The sequence below is a fragment of the Bos javanicus genome, chromosome 17 (genome assembly GCF_032452875.1).
Source record: "Bos javanicus breed banteng chromosome 17, ARS-OSU_banteng_1.0, whole genome shotgun sequence".
Taxonomy (NCBI): domain Eukaryota; kingdom Metazoa; phylum Chordata; class Mammalia; order Artiodactyla; family Bovidae; genus Bos; species Bos javanicus.
Window position 1 is genome coordinate 17,459,786 of NC_083884.1, and position 24,105 is coordinate 17,483,890.

Genomic DNA, 24,105 nt, shown 5'->3' on the forward strand with positions numbered 1-24,105 from the left:
TGTTGAAGGCACGGCCAACACTTCTGGAGCCCACAGGGACCAGCCTGAACTAGAAGCGCAAGGGCCTCCTCCCACATTCCAATCTCCTTGGCAGGACCTAAGAGAAAGCCAACTGCCAAAGGAAGCTGGGAAATGTAGTTCCCAGTCTTCTGGCTCCCTATAGAATGGGAAAGCACAGAGGGAAAGAAGAGGGCAGAGTGTCTATGAGCTTGATCTGGTACTTTGCTATGGTTCTCCATATCCTAAGCTACAGCTGAATCAAACCATCCGCATGCCTTGACATTTGCTCTGATGATGGTTAGTCAGGTAGGTTCTCCTAAAATAAAAGCCATCTTCCTGTAAACAATGCTTGGCTACCTTAGAGAATCAACCATTCCAGGCTTACAGTGTAAATTCATCCATTTAGCCAAGTGCCTCCTAAAATTGTTCAGATATAACAGGTACTTATATCTCTTAAAAGAAATGCCATCTTCCTCATCTCCATACTTCCCAGCACTAGTCAGCTCTCACCACTGGTTTACATGTAACCTACTTCATGAGGGTTACCCAGCTGGAGATGAAGTTTTCCTTACCTTTCTGTTTCTCTAGCATTTATTTACACCTCTCTTTTAACATACATCATCTTATATTTGATGTGCATACATGTGTGCTAAGTTGCTTCAGCTGTGTCCAACTCTTTGTGACCCTATGGACTGTAGCCTGCCAGGCTCCTCTGTCCATGGAATTCTCTAGGCAAGAATACTGAAGTGGGTTGCCATTTCCTTCTCCAGTATTAGATGTATATGGACACAAATATGATTTCTTTTACTAGATTGCTTTCAAGTTAATAGCAGAGCTTGTGTTTAGTTCATCTTTATTTCCTCCAAAGGTCATCAACAGTGCTGTGTACCTAAGAAGTGTTCAATAAATTCCTATTGGATGAATAAGTGATAAATTGATGAATGAATACATGAAGCCTATAGATAATTTTCTACTTGCAATATAAATTAATGTAATTTATGATTTTATTATAAAATATAATTTTATAAGTGAAGAAATTAATATCTGCATGATATCTACCTGTCTCTCTAAACCTGTCTGCTAACCTTCCCTCTTTTACTCTTTTTTCATTCCAATCATAGTCACAATTACCAAGAGCATTCCATATACCAGATATTATGCTTAATGCTGAAGGTTTCCTGTAGGTAGTACTAACCAGGAATTGTAAAATAGCTATTAACAGCATAAATGTTAACTAGATTTTGCTTTCTTTCCTGTAAAAACTAATGTACAACTAATGCAAAAGTCACCTTCTGCCTTCTCTTGGCACTCAGTAAGGAATTACTCAATGAATGAATTTTTAATGAAATCAAAAGGAATTTGAGCAATTGGAGAAAATCTTCCTCTGCTAGGTGAAGGGTCACAGGGAAAGAAAACCAATGACAAAGAGATAAAAGCAAAGAGTTAAATCCTAACTTGTGATCTAATTTGATATCCAAACTTCAGGGAGTTCTCTTATACTAAGTCAGAATAAAAAACAATGCTGTAAATGTCCCCAGGTGAGAAAGAATTTTCCTGATTTGAGCTCACCATATTTACATTTATGATTATAGAGCAAACATTAAAAAAGACAAAAGTTCCCCTGTTATATCTGAACAATTTTTAGGAGTCACTTGGCTAAAATGGGTGAATTTATATTGTAAGCCTGGAATGTTTGGTTCTCCAAGGTGGCCAAGTATCATCTTTGGGAATAACCTAGGGCTTCCCAGGTGGCTCGTTGGGAAAGAATCCACCTGCCAATGCAGGAGACGAGAGTTTGATCCCTGGGTCCGGAAGATCCCTTAGAGAAGGGAATGGCAAGCCACTCCAGTATTGTTGCCTGGGAAATCCCATGGACAGAGGATCCTGGCGGGCTGCAGTCCATGGGGTCGTGGAGAGTCAGACATGACTGAGCGACTGAACCACAGCAGCCAGATAGAAATCTAGCAGCTGTGCCACTGCCATTGCACAATAGCGTAGCCATCGACACCACTGGCTCTTGGGTTGGGATTCCATTTCTGCCTCTTTCTGTTCTTGACCTTAGACAAGTTGACTTCACCTGTAAAATGTGAAGCAGTCACTGGGGTAATCATTCATCTACTCCATAGCATCTTTGTGAGGATGACATACATAACATGTAATTGCTTAGAGCAATGCCTGGAATTATTGTTAATATTGTTGCACAGCCTCTGAAGAAAGTGACCCAAAGATTCACCATCCCCACGGAAGAATCTACTCATAACACAGAAAATTTAAACCAAATCAGAAGTTTATCTTCTCAAAAATTCTTATTAAGCAAAAGAGAAAAAAGCAAGGAATACACGTAAAAGAGACACATTTCCTTACTGAAAATACTCTGCATTTGGAATTGAAGCAACTTTCCCACTAAGATTACAACAGGGAATATATACATAAGCAGTGTTTGTTGTTTAGTTGTTAAGTCATGTCCAGCTCTTTTGCGACCCCATTAACTGTAGCCTGCCAGGCTCCTCTGTCCGTGGGATTTCCCAGGCAAGAATACTGGAGTGGCTTGCCATTTCCTTCTCCAGGGGATCTTCCTGACCTAGGGATCAAACCCATGTCTCCTGCACTGGCAGGCAGATTCTTTACCACAGAGCCACCTGGGAAGGCCTCAGAATCCAAATTAATGTCCAGGAGGATGCTAATTTCTTTGAAAACTTATTTTTCAAGTACATGGTGGGGGGAAATAAGCTTTTATGTGGTGCAGAACATGTGAACATCAAACTTACCGGAGAATCAAAATACCTGGGGGTTGATATTCGTCAACCCCTTACTTTCTCTCAACACAGAGACCACATTATGCGGGCGACGTTTGTTAATTCCCAACAGAGGAGGATTTATTCCAGCCATTACTGCTCTGTGCCTCCTTTCATAGCTCAGGCAGTGGAGTAAATATCAAACGCATTCTGGGATGGCTCATTTTCTGCTCTAGCTTTGAATAACCATCATTTAGAAACAATCGAGTAGGAAAGCAGAGATTTCAGATGAAAAGTGTCCCGTCAAGTTAATGAAACACACAGTTAGTGAAATGTAAACCAAAAAATGCATTTAAAAAAAAATAAAAAGCCAAGCCATTCTTGGTTACAGACAACAGTGTTTTCTTCAACTTACCCTGGTAACTTCCTGGTGGTCCAGAGATTAACACTCTGCGCTTCCACTGCAGTGAGTACAGGTTCGATCCCTGGTCAGGAAACTAAGATCACACATGATGCATGACACAGCCTAAAAAAAAGAACAACTTATGCTAGGCACAAAACCTCTTAGATGCATGCTTCTGAGACTTTTATCATTTCTGTGAGACTCTAGTAAAAGCAACCCTCTCCCCAGAAAAATGCGTAACTGCACATATCAGAGAAGGCAATGGCATCCCACTCCAGTACTCTTGCCTGGAAAATCCCATGGATGGAGGAGCCTGGTAGGCTGCAGTCCATGGGGTCACTAAGAGTCTGACACGACTGAGCGACTTCACTTTGACTTTTCACTTTCATGCATTGGAGAAGGAAATGGCAACCCACTCCAGTATTCTTGCCTGGAGAATCCCAGGGACAGAGGAGCCTAGTGGGCTGCTGTCTATGGGGTCGCACAGAGTCGGACAGGACTGAAGTGACTTAGCAGCAGCAGCAGTACATAACCATGTAGGCGTGTATGTAACTGTGGATACACAGACTCCCCTGAAAGTCAACATCTTCTGGGCATTGCTCCTGGTGCTTAGGCCTTCCCTGGTGGCTCAGTGGTGAAGAATCCGCCTGCCAATGCAGGAGACATGGGTTCAATTCCTGAGTCAAGAAGATCCCCTAGAGAAGGAAATGGCTACCCACTCCAGCATTCTTGCCTGGGACATCCTCAGACTAAGACTCTCAACTCTGAAGTATAAATGCAGATGAACTCTGGTGTCAGAGAGGCCTCGGTGTGAATTCTGAATCTGACTCTTACTGTTGTGTAAACCCAGGAAGTTTTTTACTTTTCTGAGCCTTAGTTTTAACACTTGAAAATAGAAATAATAATTTTTCCTTTGTCACAGGTTAATTGTGAATATTCAATTGTACAATCTAAAGTACTTAGATAGATAGTCTCTGGCATATATTAATGCTAAGTTGTCAATAAGCACTCTATGGTTGTTAGTTAATAAAACATAAAACTTGACACCCTATGCATCACCCTTTGACACCCTATGTCCAGAGAGGAAATTCAATTTCACCAAGTGCCTCCTATTTATGGAGGGTTGGGAATGTTGACAATGGATGGGCCAGAGCCTGTTAAGTGAGACAGACCCCATCCTGCCCAAGACAGGACAGGCCACATCTCAGGTTGGGAGGAACGTTATGTCGTCCAGGCCCACTGTTATAGAGATAGTTATAGCAAATCCACAGCAAAACTACAGCTGCAGTGTCTGTTTCCCAAAAGGAAACCTGTGAGAGTTGGACTATAAAGAAAGCTGAGCACCAAAGAATTGATGCTTTTGAACTGTGGTGTTGAAGAAGACTCTTGAGAGTCCCTTGGACTGCAAGGAAATCCAACCAGTCCTTTCTAAAGGAAATCAGTTCTGGGTGTTCATTGGAAGGACTGATGGTGAAGCTGAAACTCCCAATATTTTGGCCACCTGATGTGAAGACCTGACTCATTTGAAAAGACCCTGATGTTGGGAAAGTTTGAAGGCAGGAGGAGAAGGGGACGACAGAGGATGAGATGGTTAGATGGCATCACTGACTCAATGGACATGAGTTTGGGTAAACTCTGGGAGTTGGTGATGGATAGGGAGGCCTGGCATGCTGCGGTTCATGGGGTCGCAAAGAGTCAGACACGACTGAACAACTGAACTGAACTGAACTCTTTAGGTAACATTCTTTGTATTAAAGAGGAAACAAAGAAACCAAAGTCCATATGAATAATTTATGGACTAAATGGAATTAATAAAAACAAATCCCGCCACTAAGAATTTTTTGGTTAACCACAGTTAGCCTACTGATGGATTTTACTTAGAATTAAATGTGCTAATATATGCAAGTAGTAGTTATGAGTCAACAAAACAGGTCACAGAGCTCCATTTAAAGCCATGTTTTCTGCTTACCATCTAAGAGATTCAAGATGGAGTGCTAGATACTTGGGATCAATTCTTAAATCCACCAAAATACTTTCTCTGTGCTGAAGTGAATATAACATAAAAGAAGCAGACTCATAGAGAGCAAACTAGGGGTTATCAGTGGGGATGGGGTAAGAGGTAATTTAGGGGTGGGAAATTAAAAGACACAAACTATTGGGTCTAAGACTGGCTCAAGGATGAATTGTACAACACAGGAATATAGCTAATATTTTGTAATAACTATAATGGAAATTATACAACCTTTAAAGTTGTATAAAAATTTTAAAGTAGTAAAAAAATAAAATATTACTTTAATATAACATCTGACCTCTGTTCATATTATAACAAACCATCCCTGTGTTTCATCTGTTTTGCTGCAGTGGTTTTTGCTGGATTACCTCCACCCTTGACCTACCAATCTATTCTTCACTTAACTGCAAGAGTGATCTTTTAAAATATTAAGCAGGTCATATTACTCCCTGTTTAAATTCTCTCAATGTCCTTAAAATGAATGAAACAAAAAGAAGAAAGGAAGAGTGTCTAGTAGTATTGGGCAACTGTGTCAAATGGACTAAATATTTTTTCATCTGTGAAATAGAAATAATAATACCCACACATCAAAGGGTTGTTGTGAGAAATCAATAAAGACCAATGCTATTTTTGTATTCATTTTATATTAACTTTCACAAGAGAGAAGGTAAAATTCAGTGAACATTTTGATTGTTAACAGTTATTTCATACTCCTCAATTAGTTCCAGCTACAGAGAACTTTCTAAATGTTTTAGTGTCCGCATTTTTATTTGTACTATTATGGTCTCAAATTAAAACATCTGCTTTGATTAAAGAGAGCCTTCCCTGGAGGCTCAGATAGTAAGGAATCTGCCTGGAATTCAGGAGACCCAGGTTTGATCCCTGGGGGAAAAGATCCCCTGGAGAAGGAAATGGCAACCCACTTCAGTATTCTTGCCTGGGAAATCCCATGGGAGAGGAGCCTGGCAGGATACGGTCCATGGGGTCACAGAGTCAGACATGACTGACTAATATTTTCTTTCTTCTTTCGATTCAAGAAAAAAATTCTGTTTTCAAAAATTATGGAACAAACCAAGTCCAATTAAAAACATAGCACAGACTAAAGAATAATTTCAGATGTCTTCAAATCACTTTTTACAGTTGTGGAATGAAAAATGATTAGATACTGTGGGTGATGAAATGTCTCATCATGAAAATTGAACCATCTTTTGGCAAATCTGTTTGTATTGATTTGAATGTATCTTTGCCTAGAGCTGTGCAGGACAGTCAGTTTCCAAAATAGCATCATAAATTCAACAGCCAATAGTTATAGCAGTCCACACGGCCCTTTTTTCTTTCAATTCACACATTCCAGCTTAGAAAGCACCATAGTGAGAATGAAGCCATGAAATCTGCTGAGGCCGGTGGCTGAGAAGACAGGCGTGAAGGTGGGAAGCTGCAGGAACAGTGAGCTCTCTGTGTACCAGTCAGCTCTTATCTGTGCTTTGTTTTTATACTTGCTCTATTGAAAGCCATAGAATCACTCAGTGATGAGCTCTTTGGTTGACTTGTAGTTTACTTGTGAGCTACAATATTTGGCTTCTTATGAGCTGAATTGATTCATGGACTTTTGCCCAAAAGAACAAGGAGGAGGAGGAGACAGATGCAAAAGGAGAAGCGGTGGGAGGGGGGAGGATATATCTCTACAACGTAGACCTCATTTTAATTTTTTTTAATTTTTATACCATTTTTAATGGTTACACTCCATTCACAGTTATTACAAAATATTGGCTATATTCCCTGTATTGTACTACATCCTTGTAGCCTGTCTTACGTTAGTCTGTGCCTCCCAGTCTCCCAGCCCTATCTAGCCCCTCATCCCACTGGTAACCATAGTTTGTTCTCTGTATCTGTGAATATGCTTCTTTTCTCTTGTATTTACTAGTTTGTTGTGTTTTCTGGATTCCACATATAAGTGTTATTATACAATATTTGCCTTTTTCCATCTGACTTCTTTCACTTAGCATAACACCCTCCCAGTCTGTCTACGTTGCTGCATATGGCAATAGAGTGTTCTTTTTTATGACCGAGCAGTAGTCCATTGTATATGCATACCACATCTTCTTTATCCGTCCATCTATCTTGGACACTTACATTGCTTCCATATCCTTAGCCCTCATTTTTTATCTCCAGGAATAAGAATATTCCCATTTTCTTTGTACCTCAGAGTAGTGAATTCTCACATTTAGTGCATACTTGTACTAAATATACAATTGCAGGCTTTCTTCTTTGTTAAGAGAAAAGTTTTTAGTAGAAAATAACATGTTGAAGAGTTATGGCAAAAGAAAAACTTACAACTCTTTATCACTGGTAATTTTATTAAATAATTATGTATTGAGCACCCACCATGTCTGAGGCACTGTGCTAGACTTGCATCAACATATACATAAGTAAACTGTAACAACTGGAAAGACATCTAATATACCTAGTACAAACTCTCATTTTATAGATTTTCAAGCTTTAGCCCCAGAGGAGAAAGTGACTTATACAGAGTAACATGTATAATTACTTACAGCTGAGACTACAGTCTCCTAAAGTAAGATAGGATCCCAGCTCTCATAACTGTAATTTTAAGTGTTACTTGTTCGGTCATGTCCAACTCTTTGTGACCCTTGGATTGTAACCCGCCAGGCTCCTCTGTCCATGGAATTCTCCAGGCAAGAATGCTGGAGTGGGTAACCATTCCCTTCTCCAGGGGATCTTCCTAACCCTAGGATTGATCGCAGGTCTCCCGCATTGCAGACAGATTCTTTACTGTATGAACCACTAGGGAAACCCATATAATTTTCTCATTGTAAAAGTGATGTTTGTGGAGAACACTGAGTAAAAAGTATGCATTGAACATGTGAAATTACTTCTAGGCACTCCTAAAACCCCACAAAAGCTGTAGCAAAGGGATTTTCCAACATGGACAGGGAAAGTGTAAGAAGAAACCCTGGAAAAATTTGGGCAACTGGGAGGAAATGAATAAAGCATCAGTGACTTAGTGGACCTAAAAATCAGAGCAATCCTCTGTCTCTAGCTGTGCAGATTGTGTCTGCCCAAATCCATTGCCCGCTGCTCACTACAATTGCAGAGTGAAAGCTTCCACCAGGTGGTGCCGAGCGCATAACCATGCAGAGAAAACAAGTGGTAAGCAGACATGAGGAAGAGGAGGACCACCCCAGTTTGCATCAAAGAATTCCCCAGAGGTCAGGGATGCAAGGCACCAGATAGCTCTGGAAAAGAGGATAAATGAGAAGGAAGTAACACATGCGAAATAAAGATGGACCATAGGTACAGGTGTAGGTATAGATGGGCTTCCCTGGCAGGTCAGCTGGTAAAGAATCCACCTGCAATGCAGGAAACACAGGTTAGATCCCTGGGTTGGGAAAATCCCCTGGAGGAGGGCATGGCAATCCACTCCAGTATCCTTGCCTGGAGAATCCCATGGACAGAGGAACCTGGCGGGCTACACTCCAGGGGGTCACAAAGAGTTGGACACAACAGAGCGACTAAGCACAGCACAGCATAGGTACAGATATAGATGTAGATACAGATATATCAGTGGATGTAGATATAGATATTTAGCCAGCCTAGAATGTATATGATGTGAGGCAAGAATCCAATTTCATCTTTTTTCTGCATGAATAATTTTATTGAATATTTGTGTGAGTGTGTTTTTTTTATGTTTACTTATTTATATGGCTGAGTCCGGTCTTACTTGTGACACGTGGGATCTTTCGTTGCAGCTCACGGACTCTAGTTGCAGCGCTCAGGCTGAGTTGCTCCCTGGCATGTGGGATCCTAGTTCCACAACAAAGGATCAAGCCTGTGTCCCCTGCATTGCAAGGCAGATTGTTAACCAGTGGGCCACTAGGGAAGCCCCCTGAAAATTTGTTAAATGCCACCATTGACAAAGCTAAATACTTCTACCCAAGATCTGTTTCCAAAGTTTTATTCTACCCATTGACCTGTCTATAGTTATGTGAACCTCATGCACTTTTGGGTCTAGGAAACATTATAGATCTCAGTCTTTAGGTTGGCTACACCCCTGTGAGACACTTTATTTCTCTAAAACTGATTCTTAAGACCATAACTCTGTGTCAGTTCTCTGTTTGTCTCCTTGTAAACATTTGAAAATTCACTGCCCTTCATGAAACTCATATTTATTTTTTCTTAACTGTACCTCAACATGAAGAAATTATATCAGTGATTATGAGAGCAAAAGTATTATAACCATCTGCATTCTTTAGTACTTAGATATTTTGTTGGTCTTTTAATTGCATGTTTCTTCTGTAGGGTAATGGAACATACAAGATCTTCTGGTTTTAAAGCTGCCTTATAGGCTGTGATTCATGGGGTCGCAAAGAGTCGGACACGACTGAGCGACTGAACTGAATTGATAGGCTTCCCTGGTGGTTCAGATGGTGAAGAATCTGCCTGCAACGCAGGAGACCTGGGTTCGATCCCTGGATTGGGAAGATCCCCTGGAGAGGGAATGGCAACCCACTCCAATATTCTTGCCTGGGAGAATCCCATGGACAGAGGAGCCTGGTGGGCTATAGTCTATTGGGTCACAAAGAGTCAGAGACAAGTGAGCAACTAACACTTTCTATTATAGGCAGCTGAGCTCTCCAGCCTCCCCTGTTCATACTCCCTAGCTTACCTTTGCATCCCAGTCATATTTAAATACAGTCTGATGTCTGCACAAAGCTGTCTATCAACTCCAACCGTCTGTACATGCTATTGCTATTGCTTAAAAAAGATTCATCCTTCTCATTCATCTGGCTGAAATACAAGTTATCCTATAGACTCAGTTTAGACATGGTAGCCAGTGGAAAGCTTTCTTAGACTCAGCAAATGGTTACGTAGCACCCTTACCTCCTATAACACCAGGTACATCTTACAACAAAGAGCTTATCATGTTGGGGTAATTGACAAGTCAATGGTCTGCCTGCCTACTGGACAGTAAGCTCCTTGAGGACTGAAATTGCCTCATTTTCACCCCTATATCCCTACAGCTAGCACAATTCTTAGCATATAGTAGGGACTCAATTATATGTTGAGTGAATGAATGATATATGTTCACTGAAGCATGTTTAGGAGTAAAGCTAAATTTTTTAAAGAAAAGAAAATAATTATAAATCCCCAAATTTCAGACAACTCTTATTAATATTGTCGGCTTTCTTACTTCCAGTTAACTGTCTCTGTTGACTGCACTGCACATAAAGCTTTGAATACTTCTGTTTTCATTTACTGGGAGCATTTTCTTCTGTAAATACAGACTCTTTGGAAATATCACTTTAATAATTATAACAAGAAGATTGTCTTTTAGAAGTAACATAGTTTACTGAGATATTTTTTATTGTTAGGCTTTGTTACTTGCAATGTTTTGCTGCTATAAATAATGCTTAAATGGATATTTTTGCATCTCTGATTAGTTCTCTGTAATATACTGTGGAAATGAAATTACAGGGTGAAAATTTCACAGTTCTGAATGCAGTTGATCAAAATATCTACCGAAATGTGTGTAATACAGTCTTTTTTAAAGAGTGAAGATTTCAAAACAAAAAGGAGTAGCTCCTTTTTACCTGATATTTATTGGTCAATTGTATTGCATTCTTTTGTGAATTGTATAACAGTAACCTTTACCTATTTTTTCTGTTGGACTCTTAGTTTTTCTTATTTATTTAAAAGTTCTCTGTACCTTAAGAATACAACCCTCAGTGAATTTTTTACAAATTTTCCCAGCATGACATAATACTTTTTTTTTCTGGCCACCATGCAGCATGCAGGATCTTAGTTCCCTGACTAGGAATCAAACCAGTGCCTCCTGTAATGGAAGTGCAAAGTCTTAACCACTAGACCACCAGGGAAGTTCCCCAGGGTGACATATACCTTTGATCTTATTGTTCATGTTTTTAATATTCTGAAAAATTTTATACACATTTATCAGTCGTTTCATCTGTGAATTGTTCAACTGCTTTTCCATATAGAATTTGTTGCCCTACTTAGAGATATTCAGTGTATTTTTTCCTCCTTAGATATATACTTATAAGATACATCTTTTCATAGTGTGAGAAGGGCTTCCCAGTTGGCACTGGCAGTAAAGAACCCACCTGCCCCTGCAGGAGACATAAGAGATGCGGGTTTGATCCCTGGGTCAGGAAGATTCCCTGGAGGAGCGCATGGCAACCCACACCAGTATTCTTGCCTGGAGAATCCCATGGACAGAGGAGCCTCGTGGGCTACAGTCTGTGGGATCACAAATTGATGTGACTTACCACACATGCCCTTAGCATAAGATAACTAGACTTTTTTCTTATGTATTTATTTTTTACAAACTAGGCAATTTTCCTGATACCTTCTCTTGAGCTTCAGTGAAAGGGAAGGCAGCTATGCTAGCCACTGTACCACCAAGACTTTGGCACCAATGAAATGTTACTTATTAAAGGCAACCGTATTAAGCCTCTGAAGACGTAGCTCGGTGTTCACCATGAACTTTGTTTCCCCCTCAGGTGAGCAGGAGCCAGCTATAAGCAGTGATTCTGATATCTCACTGATCATGGCGATGGAGGTTGGACTGTCTGATGTAGAACTTTCCACCGACCAAGACTGCGAAGAGGTGAAATCTTGAAACGGCAAATAGAGAAAAAAGGGATGGTAGGATGCGAGGGGAAGGAAGGGAGGAGTGCCCCAAGATTGGACCCGGCACTCACATCTCCAGAACACCTTGGCAACTCCAGGGAGCTCCACTCAAGAATGGTACCGCAAAGCAATATCCAAAGTCACGTTCATCAGGATGCAGTTTCTCCGTCTCTGCAGCAGGCCCTGGCCTTGGCACCTGGGAAGCTGAAAGCTGATTTTCTCTCCCATGTCCTTGTAGACACACCCTTCAGAAGTTCCCGAAACAGACTGAAAGGACACTCTTAGGCCTTCTTGGTTTCATTTCAGTTTTTCCCGGGGTCTTGTTTTCCTGTTTGGGGAATGTGGTTGATTTCTTCGGCAGTTTCTTTTTAAGGACTATGTGTGGTGTACTTTATGTTCACTCCTTTGTGTTTCCTTTGATTCACTCCAGCTTTCGTACTGAGTTCTGTTTAGAAGCATCAGTTCCTGCTCTGACCAGTTTGTATTCCATCTCTGAGATTAATGGCCTTGACCTCTCAGCATGAAGTGTGCATGGCTTTGGGAAGTGCCTCGGCACCTTGAAACAGTCTAAGGCCAGCTTTCATTTAGAATCTAAGTTCTTTTAAGTGGGTCTTAAAACTCCCAGCTGCCAGAGAGCCCAACACCGAGCTCTGAGTCTGCAGAGGCCACTGCTCATGTTTTTCAGCTACACACCCTGGCTTCCACTTGCCCAGCTCTGTTAAGGACCCACGTGACCTGAGGAGGAAGCTCTAGGGAGGCACGTCAATCCTTCGGGGTCTTAGCAGTCTTTGACTGAAATGCTGAAATCACAATTTCCCTCTCGGGGCATTAGCGCCATTCCAAGTGGCTGTAGGGCTTGTCCGTCGCTGGGACGACAAGCCTAATTTTCAAACCAGATACCACATACCCTTCCTGAAAGTGAACCATCTGTTGCATTGGTTTCCCCAAGGCTACGACAATCTCCTGTTACCTCCACAAGTGGGTCCTGCAGGAGATGGAAGCTTTAGAAAAGATCCAAGCATCTTTGGATCCAACACAGAGCATCCAGGTCTTACTTTAATTCCAGTACACTTCTGTTCAACCTCACCAGACCTCGAGGAAGGATTTAGGTGAATCCTTAGGAAACTGCTTCCCAGGGCTCCCCCCGAGTGCGTCTAGATACCAAGTGGGAGGTGGGAGGTGGAGTGTAATAGAACACTCGATCTAAAAAGTACAGCGTGGGAATTGTTAAAATCAAGTTTCTGCTGACTGAGAGACAAAGTCAGAGGGAGAGGAAACGAGGTATCAAAATGAATTCTGAAAATCCACCTGATGTTTTTAAACTCTTTATGTTTTTATTCTTTTTTTGTAACTATGACAGAGATGTGCTATTTTTTCAGTGGGCAATTTTGTAATACATTCGAGACTCTCCAGATGCATGGATGACTAAGGCAGTGTACACTGTTTCTCTGGACTATTAGATGGATCACCTCGACATCTGTGAAAGGCCAGGCTGCTGGGCATGGGTTACCTGGGAAAGAACGTTTCTCTCATCGAGTTATTTACGTATGTGATGAGGCCCTTCTGCCTTGCCACACTCATCCTCGTGCAAAAACAGAGTTTGGTTCTGCTGTAAAACTGGGCTGCCTGCTGGAACACGGTGTAGATGTCAAGGGAGACCCTTGAAGGCTCTTTTTTCTCTACCTTTAACGATTTCCTATTTGATACTTTCTAAGTAGGCAGCAAAGGCAGAGAAAATGGTCACCACCTTCAGAAATGTCACATCTCTGTAGGAGTCCTGTCGTGAAATTCAGGGTGTCCAAGGCAGGGAAGAATAAAGGCAGTGCTGAATCCGGAGTCAGGAGGCGGAGATGAGCCGCGTGCTTGCTGGGCCTCGGCTTCAGCATCTGTAAAGAGAAGGTGTTTAACAAGATGATGCCCGAGGCTCCTGCCGGTCTTAGGACCACTAATGAGCATTTTGCCAGGGGGACCCATTTTTAGCGGTGAGTGATGACACGCAGCAGACTTTCTACCTTGGGCAGGCAGAGTTACTTGACATGTAACATATAACAACAGCTTTTTGAGACTCAGCACGCCTGTGTGGCTGAGACTGACTGTCTAAATAATGGAAGTTCTAAGGCCAAGGAGGAGTTGCTTTATTTTGCCTTGCTTTAAAAAGCCACACTTAGTCACAGAGTCTGCAGTCTCTGGATACCTTCAAATCCTCGTTCTCAGCGTGGAATTCTTCATCTCAAGATATTTCTTTTTCTAGGTCAGCAAAGGCCTGTACCACCTACCCCTCCTTCAGTCCACTTTGTGCAAAACAAAGTTTGGTATTAAGTCAAAGGGAATGAAGAGGATAATTACATAAATTGGATCCCATGCCCAGAGAGAAAATGCCTTTAGGATTGGTGGGTGTTCTCTCTTCCTGCCAGTGACCAGGTAGATCAGGAATTGGTTGCTTATGTGTGCCGTAGCCCAGCAGCCCCTAAAAGATGCTGCCTAGGTGATGACAAGCCCAGGTGGCAGAGCTGAGTCTGTGGACCTGACCCTAGGAAAGTTCTGCTGCAAGCTCCGTGAGTCTAGAAGGTTCTCCTTTACCAAAGACGTGTTTCTGAAGAATTTTCCCATGACTTTGTTAATTTTAAGAAAAAAAAAAAAATTAACTGGCATGGAAGGGTTAAAAAAAAATGGAAAGAACCATTCCCACACAGATCGTCCCCCCAAAGAATAAACCCTGACCTGGGCCCCCCGTGGCTCGTAGAAAGTATCAAAGGACATGGGAACCCTCTTGAAGCATCTGCAGACTTGATGTGCATTTTTCCATAGGGTCTAGATGAGTACTCTCCAATAGAAATATAGTAGAAGTCCCACATGTAATTGCAAATTTCCTACCAGCCACATTTTTAAAAAGCAAAAGAAAACAGGTAAGAGTAATTTCCATAATATACTTCTTTGTTCCAACGTTACTGTTTCCACAGGTAATTAGTATAAAAAGTATTCATGAAATACTTGACATTCTTTTTCATACTAAGTCTACTAAAGGCAGCGTGTGTTTGACAGTCACTCAGCTGTCCATTTGGACTGGCTGATGCTCCAGTCCTCAGCAGCCACACGTGGTTCATTGTCATCTTGGAGAACACAGGACTAGAGCTTCTCCAATGTTCTCCCAAGATTCCCTGACCCTTACAAATAAAAGGGGGTAAAACCTAATTACCACTAGAGAGAACTGGATCCCACCCAGGTCACCTAATGAGAGGCCCAGAGACCCACTTGTCTTATAATGGATAAATATTCAGAACATCCTTCCTGAAATTTTTGCTGGGCCTGTTTAACCTTACCACAATTGTCCATGACCATTTGCCATTACTTCCTTGACCAGTTTTTTTGTTTGTTTGTTTGTTTTTTAAAGAAGTCACCCAAAGCATGTTGGTTTGGTGCTGAGACAAAATTATATCCTTCACGTCCACCCTTGGACGGATGTGTGGCATTCAGGAGCCAAACAGAATTCCATATTCTAGTAATGCAGATTTACTTCCACCCCTGGTCGCCCTGCAGATGGTCTTTTCCTAGTCCCAGTGGCCCCTAGCCCCATCACTTTGGCTAAAATGCATGGATTTGGGAGGAAAAAGTGGCAAGGTACATACAGGCTCCAAACACGAGACTTTGTGTGGCCTTCTCAATACAGGAGAAGTCTTAGGAGCTTGTGACTTTCCAGCCTCAAGTTGGTGAATTATGATGCCCTGAAACTCAGAAACCAGCTCTCAACTCAGAAGTAAGCATCCCCCTTCGGCCCCAAGGAGGTGGGCAAGAAAACGGGCATCCCCATTCCCTCAGTGTAATTTAGAGTCCCCTCTAGGAATTGCTGTATCCTGTGTGGCTGGTCCCTTTGGGCAGAACTGAACTTCGATCATGAATAGAGCATCGATATTTTGATTTCATCTCTAGGTTTGGATCACCCCTAAAGTGTCAACTCTGTCATCCTGGCAGGGAGTGATGGAGAGCTTGGAGAAGGTAGAAAGTTAAAAGTAGCAAAGGCATCTACCTTTTCTGACATCACTGAGTAATGATCATGACCATGGAGGCAAAGAGGGTGTTTTTTTGTTTTGCTTTTAATTGGGGGATAATTGCTTTACAATATTGTGTTAGCCTCTGCCATACAGCAACATGAATCAGTCACAGGTCAAAGAGGTTTCTCTGTTTTGTTTTCCCTCATTCTGCTGGAAACATCCTGCATGCTCCTGGGTCTGGATTCGGTCATCCCAACCAATGGTACCCAGGCTAGTTCTGCTAGTGCTCTGACATTCCTGAAGCTGACATCCTTTCAGAACCAAAAACGATGACAGACAGCCTGTCTTGGACTCTTACTACCATCACGTTCATCTAGTCGAGATGAAAATTCTTGCAGAGCATTTAGTTGTCTGTTGAAGGCATCACCTGGACTGAAAACAAAGAAACCTCATCAAAGCAAAACCCTTTCAGAAAACCACAGAGAGAGTCACACCCTCTGTGGAGGGAGGCTCCAACCCTCTGTGGTAATAGAGCCTCTGAGGCCATTTCTGGTAGCATTTTTTAATAATACTTTCATTTAGATTTCTTTCCTTTTTTGTCTGGGTGTGTCTCTCTCTGGCTCTCTGACTGCCTATCTCTTTCTTTGTCTGCACACCCCCACATGAATCCTTTTCCCATCTTTCAGGACAGAAAAACCTTAGTGGATCTGAAGAGGTGTTATTATTGTGATTACCGTCCTTCCTGTTGTTGATGTTTTTCTTCTTTTTATTGTGTGGCAGAATCTATCTCTGCACTTCTGATGAGGAAAACCAGTTGACTATAAAAGCAAATTAACTTCCTCTGTAGTGGAGTTTGCCTCATTTTCACTTCTCATGTCACTAATTTTATCACAGACCACCTCTAGCTATTGCCTTAAAAAAAAAAAAAAAAGACTTCCTTTCCAGCAAAGTCTCCGAGGCAAATAATGGCAAGGTAACAATTCCAGAAGGCTGTCTAATCTGTTATCTTCCACCCCCAGCATCTGTGACCTTCTCAGTTCACCACAGGCCCCCAGGGTTAGGATTTCTTGGAAAAACACATGGGCTGTACCGTATCCGATGTCCACTCCTGCTTCTTAACATCTTGGCACAAGAACTTGCTCTTTGTAAGTGATCTGAGAGGCCACTTCTTCCTTGAGACTGAAAAAGAAGCAAAAAGAAACCATTCGCCCAAAGTTAGGGATGCATAGTTCCTTGTGAGGTGCCCTGCATCACAGAACTCCCTCTGTGTTATTTGCATGGCCAGAACTGAACAGTACTTTTGATAAGGGCAATTAAAAGGTGGTGAGGATACAGCTTCCTGATGACTCAGCGGGTAAGGAATCCTCCTGCAATGCAGGAAACGTGGGAGATGCCAGTTCAATTCCTGGGTCGGGAAGATTCCCTGGAAGAGGAAATGGCAACCCACTCCAGCATTCTTGCCTGAAAAATCCCATGGACAGAGGAGCCTGCTGGGCTATAGTTCAGAGGGTCGCAAAAAGTCGGGCACGACTGAGTAACTAAGCACTCATGCACAGAGATGCTTTTACCCACAGGGAGTTAGAAAAGAAGATGGCAGGGAAAGTGCATGGATGCTCTTCCCGAATCAGAGGATTTAAAACTAAAATCCTCCACAAGACCTCTATGAGGCCTTGTGTTCATCTTAAGGAGTTTAACGCTTGTGAGTTAAACACTCCTGATTGCAAAGAAGGTTGGGATTATCTGAAAAATAAATTAATTCTGAGAAGCAGGTGTGCATTTCTCATCACTTACCTCTTACCTTCCTGCCCTCCCCTCCCCATCTCATGACTCCAGGCCCCTTGTAATTTATAAAGACCCACAGATGAGTAGCCACACTGTGCTCTTTGACCTTTGGGTGTCACTAAATTAATCATCCCAAAACCCAAGCAATGCATCCAGATCCTGGATGTAGACTCTTCATTATCAAGTCCTTTAATTGCAAACCCCTCTCATTCTGCAAAGGAGCTGCTGAGGTTATTTACATCTCTCTATACTGTCCTCTAAATGATGCATGCCTTGAGTGCTTCATGATCAAGTGGCTTCTCCAGAAATCTCCGTGATTAAAGACCTTCTTTTCCTTGTGCTACTGTTAACATTTGCATTTACCACCAAGCCATTCTGTCTCTGGCCACTGGACAAATATTTGTTGAGGATAATAAGTCAAAAACATGTATCTCTCCAGAGGCTCTGTGGATCTGAAGAGAGGGAGGGAGAAAACCCATGGAGAAGGTAGCTCATTCTGAGTCACCGAAAGTCGTTGCTTGGCAGGACATCAGTGGTCTTGTCCTCCTTACTGAAGTGAAAGACTTGGAGAAGCGGAGAACATCAGGTGGGGACCATGTGTACTGTATAAACCAAAGACCATCCAAACACGTGTCCACCCTCCCAATGGACACATGTTTCTTCCAGTGGCTAGTGTAACTTTTTCCCAATGTGCTCATAAATAAAAGTGAAGTTGGTTCACTTGGTTGAATGAAACTGTGAATGAAATCTTAGGGGGGTTTCTCTTGCAGGCTGGATTTCTCTTATGATATCCAGAAATCTAAAAAAAAAAAAAAAAGCATCATGGCCTTAGTACTGCACCATCCTGACAGTCGAGTGCTTAGTCTCCTTTTCCCTCAGAAGTTTCAGACAAATCGAGCGCTTTGTTGAACTCAGAATATTGTTCTCTTTGAGAATGTGAAGACTTTAAATAGCCAAAGAATTTTCGTGTATAAGAGCTAGTTAATTATAGCATATCCTGCTCTTTTGAAGAAAATACCAAACTTTGCCTGTAGTGATAGATCGTGAATCAATGGCAGGACTATTAACTTAAGGACTCCTCAGTCTGTGTTTGCGTTAGCGTCTACGGTACTTAGTGTTAAACGGGATGTTATTGCAAGGGAGCAGGGCGCCCTCTGCTGGAATCCTCGCCATTATCCTTTCGGCCAGCTCATCTGACGAGAGTCACCATTTCCTCAACAACTGGTAGTGATTTGCCTTTTCTTGTAGTTTCCTCGGTAGTTGAGAATTTGATCCACTTTTGTCAGAATAGGGAGGAATGTCACAAACTCTGAAAACTGGAGGAGGGCCCCGTGGAACATCTCTCTGTCAGCAGCCCCCTTCTTCCAGAAAACGTTGAAAGAATATTGTTTGCTCTGTTTGCAAAGGAGATGCCTCTGGCTGGAATGTTTGTACAGAGTTCTAAGACAAGGGCCTGATTGTTTTGTAACGTTATCTCAACTTTTTTCTTGTCAAATTGCAAAGGAAGATCAATAAACAGATTTCTTTCATATGAATGTAAATGGTGTGAGATACTGACGTGTTTTGTACGTGTACATAATATATTTACTTCCTGCTTTCACATTAGTAATCTGAAATGGTTGTACCATTTTATAATTAGAAAGAGATGTCGAGGTGGGGGAGGGGAGGGAGGGGTTGTTATTTTTATAGTGAGAAGTCCCTTATATTTAGAAAACTTGAAGTAATTTTGTACTTGTGAAAAGTTACATTCCATTCATTTCTTGAAAAAATAATGGGTGTTATTCTTTTAAATGTTCACAAGCTGGAAGGATGATTATTCTAGTTTCTGGGAAGAGCCTCCCAAGCAGTATATACAAGACACTGATTCTGTGGACTGCAGATCAAGACCAGCAACTGACAGCTCAGCAATGTGAAAAGGAAAGAAAAACCAACTTATTTTAACCTCTTTAGGTAGGATATTATTATTTCCATTGGGGGGAAAAAATCTACAAAGAATGAATTTACCATTCAGAAATAGTTCAGACATGACATTTTAAGTTAATGTCTAGTCCCTTCCTACTAACAAGAAAAAAATTCAGTGGATTTATTACCCACCCCCCACCCCCTGCCAACACAGATTAAGTGCTTTCATTGTAAAACGAATGACGTCACTGTTAGAATTTTACTCAGCGGCCCCTTGAGGTCTGAAGATCCACGTGTAATGGTCCCTAACTCATTCTCACGATACTCAGATTATGAGACTGTTCCTTGTTTTATTTGCCACATGACTCAAAATCACCAAAGTTACTCCCCACGGCATTTTCACCAGTAACTTCTTATTTGGACTTTGGTTTGTTCTTAATTGTTAAAAAAAAAAAAATTTTAGTAGTGAATTATGTAGCTGTTCTACCCAAACATTATCTTCTATACAAGTCACAGGCATATTTAAATGATTAGTTCAGATGGTGTAGTTATTGAGTTTCATTTTGTTTTTTTCTGTATAAATCTCTTTTTCTTCTTCCCCACCTCAGGCACCTACCTTACTCCTTCTAAAGCACTTTATATCCCTCTTGAAATACACAGAAGTTTAAAAGAAACCATCTTTAACAGGAATTGTCTTCTATTAGAAGACACAACTTTTATTTTGATTTATTCTATTCTCTATGTGCTTGGAGAGCAGAAGCTGTTGTCTCATACGGGCTAATGATAAGATATTAAGGATAATAATTGGAATCATTCAATCATACAACATGGCTCTTTTTATTATATAGAAGACTATCATGTAAATAAATGCAATCGTGTTCTTCTGTAAAGTTAAAAAAACATGCAGTTATGAAAATTTGAAAAGGATTGTGAATTCCAGGAAATTCCATTGCAAAATTTTGTTTGGTTTTGTTTTTTAATAAAATGGAACCTGAGGCGTATGTTTGTGTCATCCTTTCCCTAACTGTAACCTCATCTGGGATTCCATGGTGGCACTGTGGGTGAGAAAACATCCATATTTATCGCTGTCATGATTGTGTTCAAAGAACTAGAGATTTTAATAACTTCTTTATCTCTCTCGGGTAAGTCAAATGCCAGGTAGACCTCCTCTTAGCTCTGTGGCTCTAAGTGAAGTAATTAAAAAGATTTTGAGGGAGTTCCCTGGAGGTCCAATGGTTAAGACTCTGTGCTTCCAATGCAGAGGGTGTGGGTTCAATCCCTGGTTGGAGAACTAAGGTCCCACATGCCGAAAATTAAAAATTGAAAACTATATTTCGAGCAGCTCAGGAGAAGAACGGCTGCTGAAGTCTCTTAAACTGTTGTTGGGTAGGAACAGAACACTTGATCTGAGCTACCAGTGGGCAGATAGGTAGTGAGTAAAGAAGGTTACACTGCGGAGCCCACCAGATGGGCCGGGGCAGCAAGTCCTCATTTATACTTACTTGTACACGTCTAACAGGTTTTAAACAGCAATTTGTTCACATTAGCAAGGTGGGAATGCCAGCCTAAGGAAGTAGGAAAGGAAGATGAAAAAGAGGAGCGGTACCCTATTTGTTATCACCCACCAGGCAGGCCCTGGTGTGGCTCAGAGCCTCTGGGTCCGGCCCATCCAAGATGCCAGTGTGTCACCTCGAGGCAGGCAAGTCGTACGTGCCTGGCGTGGTTCAGCTTGTGACGGAGGCCTTCCACCTGGCCTGGCCCATCTCCAGGGGCTGTGAACACTACACTATTTGCTGGCAAAAGCCAAGCAAGCCATGTTGGATGCCCTGGCCTCCCAGAGCAGCTTCCTGCCCAAGTGACCACTGCTCTGTGAATGGCTGTAAAGCATCAGAGGCCAATCCATGCTTCATTCCTAGGTCAGAGGACATTTGAAGGAGATTGTTGGTAACTGTGCCTGTGCCACATTGGGAGGCACTCTCCATTTTGCTCATGCCTCCACGATCACAAGGTTGATCTCCCCAAGCACCTGTGAGCACCAACAAAGCTGCCATCTGGGGTGGAAGCTATTACCCAAGATCTGGAAGCCATCCCTCCTGACTCCGTCGTCCATGGTCCTTCCAAATGTGTTCAGTGGGACCCATTCTCACTATGCTAGGAACTTCAGCAGCCAAGTCCCAAGGGCAACTCCACTGGAACAAGGCTTCGTACAAAACACGTTAACAACTTCCAAGCAGGTCTTCACTAAGTCATCACTGTTCCTCTCTGTCAAGGATCGTAGTTTTCAACACTGTGCTAGATGAGACCACTTGCAGAGAATGTGTAGGTTTTTGAGGTAGAATAAAGCTGCTGGACCTTGTTTCCCACTTCAGAGCATTGTCCCTGCTCCAGCTGTAACACGAAAAGGGCCGCGTGCACAGCCTGCACCGCCAGCCTGCTGCCCACTTCCTCGGAGCAGAGATGTCCTGGGACACAGGTCACCGGGGTCCCTCAGAGTCACCTGTGTGTCAGGGAGCAGGCAGGGGTGACCACATGGCTTATTTACCATTCCCCATTCAGGAAGTAGAGGCGCTGCCCTTTTAGACACTCCACTTCGTGGGCTTTTAAGAAGCCATGCAGTATACTCATCGTTTCAAGAATGGAGAATGCAAAACTCCACAGTGCTTTGTAATAAGCCAGCTGAGCCAACTTGACCACCCAGTTTCCTAGACTGTTAATGCCCTTATTTGGAGTATTAGATGCTAAACCGCTATTCAAAACATAGGAAAATGTGTTTAGGGACTTCCCTCGTGGTCCAGTAGGTCCCAATACAGGGGGCTAGGGTTAGATCCCTGGTCAGGGAACTAGATCCCACATGCTGCAGCTGAGTTTGCATGCCACAGCTAAATATCCTGCATGCCACACAAGACCTGGTACAGCCAAACAAATAAGAAAGACTATGTGTTGAGTTCTTTTCTAAGTCTCACAATCCTTTCTACGCCAATGTCAGCATTCCCACTCATCTCCTCGCCTTGGTTGAATGATTCATTCCACCAGATTGGGGAAACAGGCCTGATAGGGGAAGAAGTGGGTTATTTTTGCTCTGTGATAATTACTATACATAAAGTGAGGGTACCAACTGACAAGAAATTCAGTACCTAGACAGGTTTCATTATTTCTGAGATGTTTTAGAACCATGGTTCCATCATTCTTAGGGATCCAACAACAGAAATTAGTTTGCACAGTATTTCATCCCACTGGTTGGTAGAGTCACCCTCAGGTCTCACAGTGACTCTCTGTTCTTGGCAGTAAGCATAAGGGACAGGGAGGGACTTCCCTGGTGATCCAGTGGCTAAAACTCCTCGCTCCCAATGCAGGGGGCCCTGGTTTGATTCCTGGTCAGGGAACTAGATGCAACAAAGAGGTGGTGCAGTCAAATAAATAAAAATATCTTTTAAACTGTCTCCCTTCCCTACCCCCGCCCCATAAGCCTACAACCACTTTCCTCTAGGAGAACACATCTCCTAGAGATGCATACTTAGTGGTGGTCAACCAACCAAAAAAAATTAAGAGACTTTTCTGCTCCATCAAAGACCAGGAGACGGTTCGATCCCACATGACTTGGGGCCAAAAAAAAAACAAAACACAAAGCAGAAGTAGTATTGCAACAAATTCAATAAAGACTTAAAAAAAAAATGCTTAGACGTCCCTTCATCCATCTGCAGTCGCATACCCTAGCACAGGTAGAATACCACCAAAGTCTCCAACGGTGGGTGGGAGGCGGGGAGGGGCGTGCGTGTGAGGGGAGCCCGTATTTGCTGGCAGGTCCCTGGTGGCTCAGTCGATACAGAATCTGCCTGCTATGCAGGAGACCTGGGTTCTATCCCTGGGTTGGGAAGAGCCCCTGGAGGAGGGCATGGCAGCCCACTCCAGTATTCTTGCCTGGAGATTCCACGGTCAGTGGAGCCTGGTGGGCTGTAGTCCACAGGGTTGCAAAGAGTCAGGCACGACTGAGGGACTAAGCACACACGCGTAGACGTTAACAATGAGACTCGCCCAAGCCCTCAGACCTTTCTTTTGTGGAAGACATTCCCACTCTGTCCCCTGTGGAAACATCCAGAAGGTCAGATGGTAGTCATGATGCCCCTCCCCCCACAACCTAGGCCCGCATTCTGTGCCTCGCTCCAACGTTCCTGCCTTCTTTGTTCTTAAGGATCATTCACTAAATAGTCAGGGGAGAAACCAGAGCCAGTTTTCATTGGCGGGCATAGCCCTTGGTTGCTATGAGCGCTGTACACACAACACAGCTGTCATCGGTATTATAGATCTAACGGGAGCCAAGGGTCTCACATCTCTAAGGAAAAAAAAAAAAAAATTCAGGACTTTGGAATAACATCAATATCTATAAATAAATGTGAGCTCAGAGAAGTTAATTACAGAATACAAGAACACAACAGAGTTAGACCTGGGAATAAGATTGGGCCCAGGCCTGGTGTTACACCAGCAAAACCCCTGTGCACCTAACAACACATAGCCTTTCCCGAACAATCGAGAAAATTAGATGTGGTCCGTTTGCCTCATATTACTTTCTTTTCCTGTCTTTTTTGGAATGAGGAGGAGGAGAAAAGGGAGGATATT

General features: G+C 42.5%; 1 protein-coding gene across 4 annotated transcripts in view; it reads left to right on the forward strand.

The window, feature by feature from the left end:
• The window catches only part of RNF150 (ring finger protein 150), a 279,374-nt gene extending 258,882 nt beyond the window's left edge, over positions 1-20,492 (forward strand). For 2 of the 4 annotated variants that reach the window (XM_061384124.1, XM_061384125.1), the window contains exon 7: positions 19,391-20,492. In XM_061384124.1, coding sequence (XP_061240108.1) covers positions 19,391-19,530 — 140 coding nt within the window. In that variant the 3' untranslated portion in view covers positions 19,531-20,492. Of the gene's footprint in view, positions 1-11,688; positions 19,131-19,390 lie in introns of those variants that run through there. The other 2 variants (XM_061384126.1, XM_061384127.1) reach the window with 1 other exon arrangement.
• The last annotated feature ends 3,613 nt before the right edge of the window (positions 20,493-24,105 follow it).